This window comes from Malania oleifera, chromosome 2 (genome assembly GCF_029873635.1).
Source record: "Malania oleifera isolate guangnan ecotype guangnan chromosome 2, ASM2987363v1, whole genome shotgun sequence".
Lineage (NCBI taxonomy): Eukaryota > Viridiplantae > Streptophyta > Magnoliopsida > Santalales > Ximeniaceae > Malania > Malania oleifera.
In genome coordinates, this window is record NC_080418.1 from 8,466,096 (window position 1) to 8,477,762 (window position 11,667).

General features: G+C 33.9%; 2 protein-coding genes across 11 annotated transcripts in view; one reads left to right on the plus strand and one right to left on the minus strand.

Moving 5' to 3' along the window:
• LOC131147732 (transcriptional activator FLO8-like) overlaps nucleotides 1–8,112 on the plus strand; it is a 37,906-nt gene extending 29,794 nt beyond the window's left edge. For 4 of the 10 annotated variants that reach the window (XM_058097271.1, XM_058097274.1, XM_058097270.1 and 1 more), the window contains one exon: nucleotides 1,992–2,383. In XM_058097271.1, the coding sequence (XP_057953254.1) occupies nucleotides 1,992–2,043 (52 nt within the window). In that variant the 3' untranslated portion in view covers nucleotides 2,044–2,383. Of the gene's footprint in view, nucleotides 1–1,991; nucleotides 2,384–2,449 lie in introns of those variants that run through there. The other 6 variants (XR_009134912.1, XR_009134908.1, XR_009134911.1 and 3 more) reach the window with 3 other exon arrangements.
• Nucleotides 6,490–7,881, minus strand: LOC131147734 (uncharacterized). Its single transcript, XM_058097275.1, has 4 exons — nucleotides 7,355–7,881; nucleotides 7,144–7,236; nucleotides 6,867–7,004; nucleotides 6,490–6,774 (listed from the first exon to the last, which is right to left on the minus strand). Exons 1-4 carry the CDS (start codon nucleotides 7,586–7,588, stop codon nucleotides 6,733–6,735), a joined length of 507 nt encoding a protein of 168 aa, XP_057953258.1. The 5' UTR covers nucleotides 7,589–7,881; the 3' UTR covers nucleotides 6,490–6,732.
• Nucleotides 8,113–11,667: the final 3,555 nt, after the last annotated feature.

Sequence of the window (11,667 nt, forward strand, 5' to 3'; positions counted from 1 at the left end):
AAATTGCACTCCTTGTTTAAAATACAACACAAACATGGAACACCTAGCAATGCAAGCAAAAGAAGAGCTAAATACAAAGGAATAGGTAAGCAAAAATAAAAGAAGAATGAGCACACCATAAACTAGAAGATGGCTTGACTCTCTAGAATCCTGAGTGAACTCACCAAGCTGTCAAAGCTGGATCCTGTAAGGATGATGCAATGCAGGGGTGCTCCATAAAGAGAAAGAGGAAAGGAAGGAGGAAAAGTGAAGTTTTTGAGAAAACTAAAGAATAGAACAAATATAGTTTATTATTCTTTTTCAAAGGGAAAAACTGAGAAAATCCTAGAATGATCTTAAGAAATGGGTTTGGGAGTTTGATTATGTACAAGGAAGGTGTCAAGCACCTTGCAACATCCAGTCGAGGAATGGTTATGATCATTAATTGTGTGTTCGGTAAAAATGAAAGAAATTTTAAAACTTGGTTTATAGATATGTCCCATGCATTTCAATCACAACATCTATAGAAATGTGGAGCGATACGGAAAGTTTATCCAGTCTATGAAACCAATAGAAAATCAATAAAAATAAAAAGCGGGAAATTTTTATCCGGTCTTTCAGCAGAGACTTCGTCCTTCCTTAGGTTCCCTTGTGGTATAGGATTGGTCTTCACCATCAGAGAGAAGTTACAAGGATTCAAATCCCTGAAAAGCCTTCTATTCAACTCTTATTAGAGTGGTCTCAAGTACCCTACTGTAAGTGGTTCAACACCAATTCCTTCACAAAGTGTACGTGCACACTGCTCCACGAACTAGTTTAGTACTGTACTTGCCACAAGTGAGATTTTTGTGATGATTGTTGCGAGTATTGTGACTGTTGAGGCTTAACAACAACCAGCAATGAATTAGTAGGGATGCACAATGATCCTCCCAAGAGGGAGTAAGTATGAGTGCTGTCATACATTGTGGCAATGTAACATTCAATTCAGGCTATTCTAATGGCCGATATTAGGAAGCATTTCAATTTCATTATGGAATGTCTATCAACAAACAGTCCGAAATATCTCGACCCTTTTAATATAGGTCAGAGTCAAATAGAAATGATTCAATGCACTTCGTCGTTTTACATTACTTCCAAATGGATTGCTAATTATAGTATCATCTATGTCAAACTCATTGATTCAGGTTAGACCTGATTTTATAGACTAAGCGGAACTGATTATAGAGCAATGATCTGTCACTGGCTTCCTGACTTCAATTTAGAATTTAAAATTCCACGTGTTGTTGGTTTAATCAAGAAAACAAAAATTTCTTTCTTTGTATCTATTCTATTTAAGTTTTAACATGTGTCTACTTTAATTAGCCATGAACCATGGTAATCATGATCATTCTTTATATTAGTCCAAGATTTGCTCAGCTGTGGGCATCAAGATGGAAGGGATGTGACCATGGGGAGCGGAAAAGAACAGTAGAATGCAGAGTAATCTAATGTTAGTAGAACTTAAAAAGTTTATCTTGAATCAAGGTGTGGTTAGAAGAAATACTCCTGGTATGGCATTGCACAAGGTGTCGCATTTTTATCTTTCCTTGCACAAACCCATTACATCATTGTCTATCTTGGAGCGAGGCATTATAGAACAAAGCTCCTTTTTGACTTTATTTTTCAAATTTACCATTCCCTTTGGGAACCCGGTTTTCAGCTCTTTAGTAAGACATATGCATATGGGAAATCCAAATTAAACCATTGGGTTGAACCCTTTTAGTCTATCTAATAATATTTCAGTATAGTCAAAGCAGTTGATACTGATCAATAAAAATTTTGTGATTGATTTATCCTTCTTTAAAGCTGTTATCAGGTTTTATTTTATTTATTTATTATTTTGGAAAAATTTATCAGGTTTTAATTGCACATTATTTGAAATCATTTGTTATTGTATTGTAATAATATTCCACAAAGTTGATAATTTATGGATCTATCTGGTTTCCATTAAATGCAATTTCTATAAACTGCAGATGGGATACCTTTAGAAGGCTTTCTAGTCAACTTCATTTCCCAAGATCTTAAATATGCTACTGTCATCTTCATTTACTCAAAACTTCATACTTCTCAGCATGATTTGGGATCCGCCAGGTTCTGTTCTGAGACGATTGCTTCAAGGAATTGGTTGCCTTCCAACTGAGTACTTACTTTCTTCGGTATAAAACATGTTATTCAGCACTGTAACTTTAATTCTTCAGTATATGCATTTTTACTGATTTTAGTTTTTGTATTACATGAATGAAGTCAGTTTACTATTTGAAGCACACATGTAAAGTTCTTGGTTAGAAAAAAATATCTAACTAATGATAAGCTTGTGATGCATTAAAGGCAAAGAATGTGTAACAGAACTACACACTTCTGTTCAGTTTTGCATTTGCACTATGGCATGTGCTAGGATTTTTTTTTTTCACCCCTTTTTCAATTTCCACAGCTAGTCTTCCTCAAATATATTAAAAAATGAAGAATGGAAAGCTGCAGTATAAAATTCAGTATACCTGCACTGGTAAGTTTTCTGATTTTTGTCATCTTTGCAGTAAGATTTCTATTTGTTGATAGTGGTTTATAAGCTTCCACAAAATGCATGTAGCTCAGGTCTCTTTTAATTTTTCCTAAATTTCAAGAAGGCAGGTTGACCATACCAGTCTCATTTTCATGATCTGATTTTTTCATCAAAGAATAAAAAAATCTGAAGATTGTATTTTTTATTTTTTTTAGCATTTATAAATTCCATAATTTTTGTTGGAGATGTGAAGTAAAATGTTCCAGTTCTCTGATTGTTTAAATGAACTAGGTTGTCTAGTTGACATTGGCAACCATTCTCATTATCATGAATTGACCTCTGTCATGCACTGAATGAGGTTTGAATTCAATATTCTTCTTTTTTAATATCTTAATGAGGTTTACTTGATGTTTAAATATTCAATTAAAGTTATTAAAAAATAAAAATGAGCAATTTGCAATATTTGTAGATGTTTATTTTTCTTGTGTGCATAAAGTGCAGCAATTCCAGTTCATGTCCTGCTGTCTGCCATTTTTTATTATTGTTTCTTGAAATCTAAACATACTGTGTGTCCAAGCAATTTGGGGCACAATTGCTAAGCAAGTCAACAATATCCATCATTAATGGGAATTTATGAAATTGCTCGTTCCAATTATTTTATACTATAAATATGCAAACCTTTTATAGTATACAGTTATTAATTGCTTAATGGTGACAATAGTTACATTGCCCAACCATTAGAGTGTTTGATCCACAGCTGCTATTTATGCTATTTAAAAGCTTAAGCTGTTAGGTTGTGGGTCAACAATGTATATCAAGCCTTCTTCCCCGCACATGGCCCAGCAGCACGTGGAGTGAGATAAACAAACAATAAACAACACCTATTTACAAGGCAACAAGACTAGAACCCTAGACCTCCTAGCAACCTGGCTCTGATACAATGTTAGATTACCAGTTTACCTAAGAGCTTAAGCTGTTAGGTTGTCGGCCAACAATGTGTGTGTGTGTGCTTAGAGAGAGAGAGAGAGAGAGAGAGAGAGAGAGAGAGAGTACTTCCATCTAATATATAAGCATATGTATATGTAAAGACACTATTGAGCAACAGAGAAAACGCTCTTTTGGTTCTCAATAGAATAGTTTACGATGACAGTAACCTCCAGAAAAACTAGATCTAAATGACATACATGCTGGACATATACACTGAACCCCTTCCTAGAAATTAGCATGCATGAATCAAAACCAACCCCCGCCAAAAAAACTTGAATTTTTTTTTTTTTACTTAAAAAAAGAACATCTGGATCCAAAAATTCTAAATCCAAACAAAATTAAATGAATTCTGGACCCAATCCAATAGGACTAATGCGAAACAGATAACATAAGGCAACACAATAAATTTTTAGCCTTTAAATGCAAAATAAGAACCTTAAGAAATCGCCTTTCCCTTGTTTTCATAACAAGTGACATAAAAGACACATTGCTTGCTCTATTCATTTTTAGCTTCCATCAATTCCACCTCCTCCATTGGATTAGGAAAAGAAAGAATCGTTGTAGTTTATGTGGGTGATATATAATATTTAGTTTCCTGAACCATTTTATCTTAGATGTACAGATTTCCTGATGAAAGAATATCATAGTTTTCAGTTCAAGAACTTATGCAAGAAGCGAAGAAAATATCAACTGCACTTTCATACGACTCAACTCCATAATCATCAGATGCATGCACTTTCATTATATATAATATCTCAGAGAGAGAGAGAGAGAGAGAGAGAGAGAGAGAGAGAGAGAGAGAGAGAGAGATGAGTAATATATGATAGTGAGTTTATTCTAAAAATGGAGTTCATGGGGCATTGTAGAAAAGTAAGAAACCTTTGGTCTTGTTTGTGGAAAAGGATACAAAGATAAGCTCAACTGTGTTTTTATCTTTGCAGAGCTCAATTATATATTAATATATTATTTATTTATTCATATATATACATCTAAGAACTTATCCAAAAGACTGTACTTTTTTAATGGTTGGAGATGGACTTTATCCGTGAGAATTATCCATAAGAAAGTGAATTTCATCATCTAGCTTAGTACTTTGGACATCTCCTAGCTTAGTAGGCAGCCGTACTACTGCTAGCAATATATGAAGTCTGTCCTTAGCATTATTACGCATAGTCCGTAAAACAACTGTATCCATACAGATCATAGCCTTCAGAGTTCTATTCCGACAGACTTGAACCAATACAGTGGAAGTTCTTGACATTTGACGCGTGGCTCTGGCTCAGCAATGTAAATGGGCAATGTGATCAAGCCCCTGTTCATGGTTATCCCTCCAAACAGAAAAGCTGCTGTTAATACCGCCCCAGCTGGAATTTGGCAACACAGTAAATTTTTAGCCTTTAAATGCAAAATAAGAACCTTAAGAAATCATATTTCCCTTGTTTTTTTAACATTTAGATCAGAGTTTAATGGCTTCATGATCATATTCGAAGTCCTCAAAAGTCATATGTTAGCCGACTTGGAAGAAGGATTTGTTAAGCCATTTTTTGATATGTATGGCTGACCATGGCAATGCTACCTTGTTCTAAGTACAGTTCAAATTGTTCAATTGAGGGCTGTAGAGGTTTGTAGCAATATAAAACTACTTGAGTGATGGGAAGACCAATTTATAAGTGCAAAATAATGTGAAGAGATAAAGACCAAATACCTGTGTTTTAAGTACATTTGAATCGAACATACTTTAATATCATGAAATTGTAAGCAAGGACATCCTCTATGTATGAGCAGCAAATTGATTCTTATGTGATCTTTGACTTGATAATTTGCCAATATGGCTTGACAAGTTTTGATCTCATGTGTTTACTTATTCCAAGTATATTAACAACAGCCTTCTTGATGGGCGACTTAGAAAAAGGTCTTATGTTGTATTTCATTTGCAATTGATGAATGAGTGGAATAGGGGATTGGGATTTAACTTTCATTGGAGTAGGAATGAGGAATTAGTGAACCTGTTGGATGAAAGACGATGTGTTAACCAGCAGAAGAAACATTTCTTTGGGGCTGATGTAATATTGCTAAAAGTTCAATTATTATCGACAGCTTGTGGCTGATGTAACATTTCTTTGGCAACCATTCTTGCAGCCTCTTTTTTTTTTTTTTTTTCATTTTTAATCTTTTTAATGAGCCAACTTAACGCAGGTAATGCCCTAATATGCCCAAATAGTTTTGCATTTTTAGAGACAGTACACTAGTTTTTTGTGACTACTCAATTGCTACTGAGTACAAAGCACACATGACCTAAAACACAAAATATATATATGAGAAAATTTTGTGATGAATACTATTATGGCTTACTGCTTGAGGTCAACATTGGGTTAATGTAAGATATAATGCCTCTAACAGGAAAATTAAATATCAGAACAATGCCTGGGCAATTTGGATGGTTCCTTGTATGCTTTGCTATTTCTTTCTGTCTTTTAACTATTAGTTGACTCCTTTTGCAACCCTGTGCAAGGAGCTGATTCTTCTTTGGTTACTATAGCATATAAAACCTCTCTTTTATCTTCCATGATCTTAAATGGATGAGAAGCCAAAAGATATTTTGGGTAATAATGACTATCAACTTAACGATGGCCATGACCATTTCAACCATTAGGTTTCTTATTCATTGAGCACCTTGTTCCGAATGTCGATTCATCTTTAATTACCAGAAAGTCTGAGTTCGGACCTTGCTCCATTCTTTCAGTTAAAATTTAAATCATAGGACAAGAATGGTGAACCTGCGATCCATCCACTCTTCTAGCTCAATGGATGTATCATGTTCCAGCTCTTCAAAGCCTACTATGGTACCAACTTTCATTTTTTAAGTCTCAAAATCTACATAAATTCAAATCCAATTTAGAAGTATGAATTTTGAAACTTGGATTTGAATTTGTGTAAATGTGGAAAAAAAAAAAAAAAACCCCACAATAGAATTTGATAGTATGTTTTATCAAAATCTACACATCCAATTCTAATAAAATCTCAAAATTCATACACAAACATTACCAAAGTACTTTGGAAAACTAGAGCTAAAACATAACTAAGAAACCCACAAAACACAAACAATCTAGCTTAATTTATTTCAAACTAGTGTTACGCTTAATTTCAAACACTGAGAACTCCATAGAAAGTAACTAATAGAGAATGCACAGCAGATGTGCAAAATCTAGCTTTCCATCCATGGCTTTTCAATTGTCACTCCTCTTGGGTTTGTCAGAAACAACAGTTCCCTGCAAACAATAAACCCAATCAAAAGCTCAAGTTAGAGATCTTTCTCAAACCCCCCATACCAAAACATTTTCCTTTCAGTTTAAATTCTGACCAAATCGGCGGTGACCGGAATCCAATCGTTGGTGGCCGGGTTTCCCCTGCCGGAGCCGTGGCAGCCGGTGGCAGAATCCGGCGCCAGGCTGAAGCATTTCCCGTTGGCATTCTCCATCTTGATGAACCCTGTTCCCGTCTGCAGTCGCAACACACACCAGATCTCATAAGGTGAAGAACTGAAATTTTCTTTTCTTTTCTTTTGGAAGCATTTAAGATGAGATGATCTTAGCCGAAGCCAAAAGCAAATCACATTGTGATATGGTGGATTGGTGTACCGTGTGGTGTTGCTTGTCAATGCAGTTGAGATCCTTGTAGTACTCCGTCTCCACGAATTCCTCCGGCGTTTCGCTTCCGCTGTAAACTAGTTTCTGCGCGCAATCAAATTAACAAATGCATGAAAATTCGAGATGGTGTGTTTTTTTCAGAGCTGAAATTCGAGATTATATGGATCTGAATGTGTTTGGAGAAGAAAGAAGAGAAGAGAACCTTGGGATCACTTTCGAGGCGTTGGAATTCGTCATATTCGGGAATTTGATTGCAATTGGAGAGAGCGTCGGCGTAATTGGAAGAGTACTCGCTGCGCTGAGGCTTGGTATGGCGCTTGGGAACGACGCCGTCAAAGTACTCTCTCGTCTCCTCCTCGATTTTGGTCTCTGCCTCCATCGACAGGTGAGCGTCGCTCCTGTTTGGCCTCACCTTCCTGCAATTACAATTCTCCATTTCTCCGACGATGATGAAGATGACGATGATATGATTCTCTCTGTACCTACTCTTTTGTTCTTGAGCTTGGAGAGATCGGGGAAAGGAAAGGGCAATTTATTTCAAAAATCAAAGGAGAGAGGCGGAATGTGGGTCCAGAAAATATCGATCAATATATCAACCAGAGCCCTTAAACTTTTCTTCGGAGAAAATATCTGGAGAACCTTATCCGTCTAGCACATGATCTCTGAGCTGATTGCTGCAGCTGCACCAACCACATGTGCAAATTCAAGCATTGAAGAGAGAGAGAGAGAGGATAGGTTGTGGGGTGCAGGTGTTAATGAAGGTAGGGTTGGAGTTTCTGTTGGTTCGTATCGATGAAGACGACGGGTCGCACGTGATTTCGCGGAGGCCGGGCGTGGCTACCGCCTACCTGGAAGTTGATGCAACCATTTTCACTTTTCAGTTTTTTTTTCTGTAGTAGCATAAAATGTAATAAAAATTATATTAAATTTTATATAAATTCCCCCGAATTCAAATTTTAAGGAATTTTATATGACTCAAAAATTAGAGAAATGAAAATAAAAAATCAGTGACAGAAACTAAAAATTAAAACTTTAGGTTGGTTAACATTTATAAAACTAATACAAATAGAAATTTTAATTTAAAAAAATACTCATTTTCATCTTTAAATTAAAATATTATAAAATATGATTAAAATAATAAAATTATGAATAATGCAATTAAAAAAATTATTATAATAAAAATAAAATTTATTATAATTATTTTGCTTAATTGCTCTACTTTTAAATTTTAATTTACAATTAAAATTTAGTAGACATGACCATTGAAAAATAGTAAATGTAGTTTATGATTGACTTTGTTATTATTTTCTAAAATTTATGTATATATATATATATATATATATATATTTTAATTATATTTAAATTTTATATTATCATGTAATTTTGATTTTAATTTAAATTTAAAAGTGTATAAAATAAATAATTTAATCCAAAAAAACTATTCTAAATATTAAAATTCTTGATAACATGTCAAAACAACTTAAATCATAAAATTCGGTTTTTAATTTTTTGGCGAACAATTGAAAACTAGCAATATAAACAGAATGGAAAAAAAAAAAACATTTTTATTATCTATTTTTTCACTTTGGAGAAACATAAACAAAAAACAGGAAACAACAATGATATCAAATTGACCTTAAAATTCTCATTCTCAAATACTACGATAAAATGGCTGGAAGACATGGAAATAAAGGTATCATTTCCAAAATTTTGTCTAGACAAGATATGCCTTATTTGCAAGATGGAAGACCTGTTGATATGAGTTTCAGTCTATTAGGAGTACCTTCACGAATGAATGTAGGGCAGATATTTGAATGCTCACTCGGGTTAGCGGCAATGGATTGACATAATTTTTCTATCGCGTGTACATTCCCATAATGATGATGATTTTTTCCAAAATCCAATTTTGTCTAGTGCTGCATGGTTCCACTCTATAAGAACTCCGAATCATTCTCTTGAAGCTCATCTTCTTCATCATAAACGATCAGCTTGCCCCGAAATGACCTGGCCCAATAGGGAAATCCCAATTCATTGGGTCTTTCGATACAATCAAATAGAAAGCCCCATTCTCCCTTTGTGTCATCTTTTTAAAATGTCAAATTTATTTTTATAACTACCAATGATTATTCTAAAATATTCTTTTAACTACCCAAAATAGCTTTATAATTATGTCAAATTTATCTCTATAACTATCACTAATTATTCCAAAATACTCCTTTAATTATTTCAAAATACCTTAATATTTATGTAAAATTTATACCTATAAATACTCATAATTATCTCAAAATGCTCTTATCTCTTCTCTACTCTCTAATACTATAAAGGGAATTTTCACTTTATTGTCATCTTTCAAAAATGTCATCTGCATCCTAACAATCAACCATAATTATTCCAAAATATTTCTTTTAACTACCCACAACTATCCCAAAATGCCCTTATACTACTTAATTTTTTATTATTTTCTTTATTAAAAAAGTTTTGTGGAGCACACATATAGTGCGTGCCCATGGCTACTTTCTCTAATACTATAAAGGAGATTCTTCCCCCATGGGCATGGCGCGGTGGAAAGGCATCAGCACGTAAGAAGGAGCATCGGAGGTTCAATTCTAGGTAGATTTACTCACGGAACCAGCGGTACCTGTGGACGGTGAGAATTTACTTTGTGATCTAGCGGGGACCGTGGATGGTGAGAGTTCGCTCTGTGAGCCAGCAGGGACCGTGGATGGTGAGAGTTTTCTGTGAGCCAACGGGGACCGTTGATAGTAATGGAGATGTGTCCCGAGGGTTGGGTTGATCGAACGTCCAACTGATGCACGGAAGCTCTGTCCGCATTCTGGACTTTACCTAATCAGCGAGACCTAGGAGGAGGACGTTGATCCGTAAGTTTGGTGCCGCACTAGGGAGTCTGAATGGCGTGTTAGTGGCTGGAGTTCCTATGTAATAAAAAAAAAAAAAAAAATTGTGTCATCTTTCAAAAATGTCAACTTTATTCAAATAACTATCCACAACTATCCCAAAATACTCCTTTAACTACTCACAACTATCCTAAAATATTCTTATAATTATGTCACATTTATCCCTTTAGCTACTCATAATTATGTTACAATATCCTTATAATTATTTACAAATATTCCAAAATGTCCTTATACTATTTCATTTTTTTTATTATTTTCTTTATAAAAAAAAAGCTAAAAAAAATAGAGAGTAGTGGAGCACAAAGTCTTAAAAAATAGAAAATCATGAAACACGCGTGCATATGGCTAGTTATAAGAAAGGAGATTCCTCTTTCTTGATTTGATTTTTAACATTTCTAAAATGTCTATATATCCACAAAAATTTCAAAAAAAAATAATAATTTTTTTTTATGTTTGGATGGGCCAAGATAAAAATAATAATAATTTTTAAAAAAAAAAAATGTAATTTGAGAGAATTCATGTTTAACTTTTTTATCAGGATGGATTAAAGATTTTATTTGAGAAATGAAAACGAAAAAATAAGAATTTTTTTATTGTATTTTAAATTTATATTAAATATTATGTGCAATCATATGATATTGCACTCGTTTTCCTTGAAGAAAAGACATTTAGTGTTGGAATTTAGTACAAATATAACAATAAACTTGAGATACGGAAGGATATTCAATTCCTTTTTTGGCTTAAGCCATAAATCAAGGCAACGAAACTCCACTTGGCTTGTTTAACTTGTAGGATTTATATCCCAAAGGATATGTCCCACATGAATAATATGGATCCCACGGTAGGGTATGTGTCTCATATGATAAGGATATGAATTCATGGTTGTATGGGTTAACTAAAGGGTTAGCTTATTTAATATGAGAAATTAATGGTGGAAGTTTGAAGAGATTCCTATATATAAATATATATAGATATATATGTATATAATTAATATATTTATATATTTATATAATATATATTAGCTACTATTATGTGGAGTAGCTATAAAGGCATGTTATACATCAAGTTAAGCTCTAAGAGTAAGAAAAGAGAGCTAAAGAAGAGAAAGGAAAAGTTAAGCTCATAAGCTCTAAGGGGTTAGTTACATGGTAATGTTAGCTGCAAAGAAAAAATAGGAAGAAAGAAATTGTCCTCTCTCTGCCTCTACTTCTCTAATTATCAGGAGATCTCATAGATCTGATGAAGGAAGGAAAGAGAAAGAGGAAAAGTGGGAGAAACGATTTCTTCGAATTCTCTGGGTGTTCTTCTCGATAGGTTCGATATGGCCGATTCTGGTATGTAAAGTTTATAGTTTGTGATTTATTTATTTTTCGCATAAAGGTTATTGATGTGAAGTTTGTGATAATTGAAGATCTTTGGCTGCAGTATATTTATGAAAATTATCCTAAAAAAATAATAATAGCATCTGAAAATTTTCCTGTATGTGGTATTAGAGTCATGTTGGAATTGTCATGAACTTCCTTCATATAAAGATCGCTTATGGTTATTTTGTTCGATCTTGGGTAAAATTTGTGGGTATATTGTTTACTGGAATCAAACT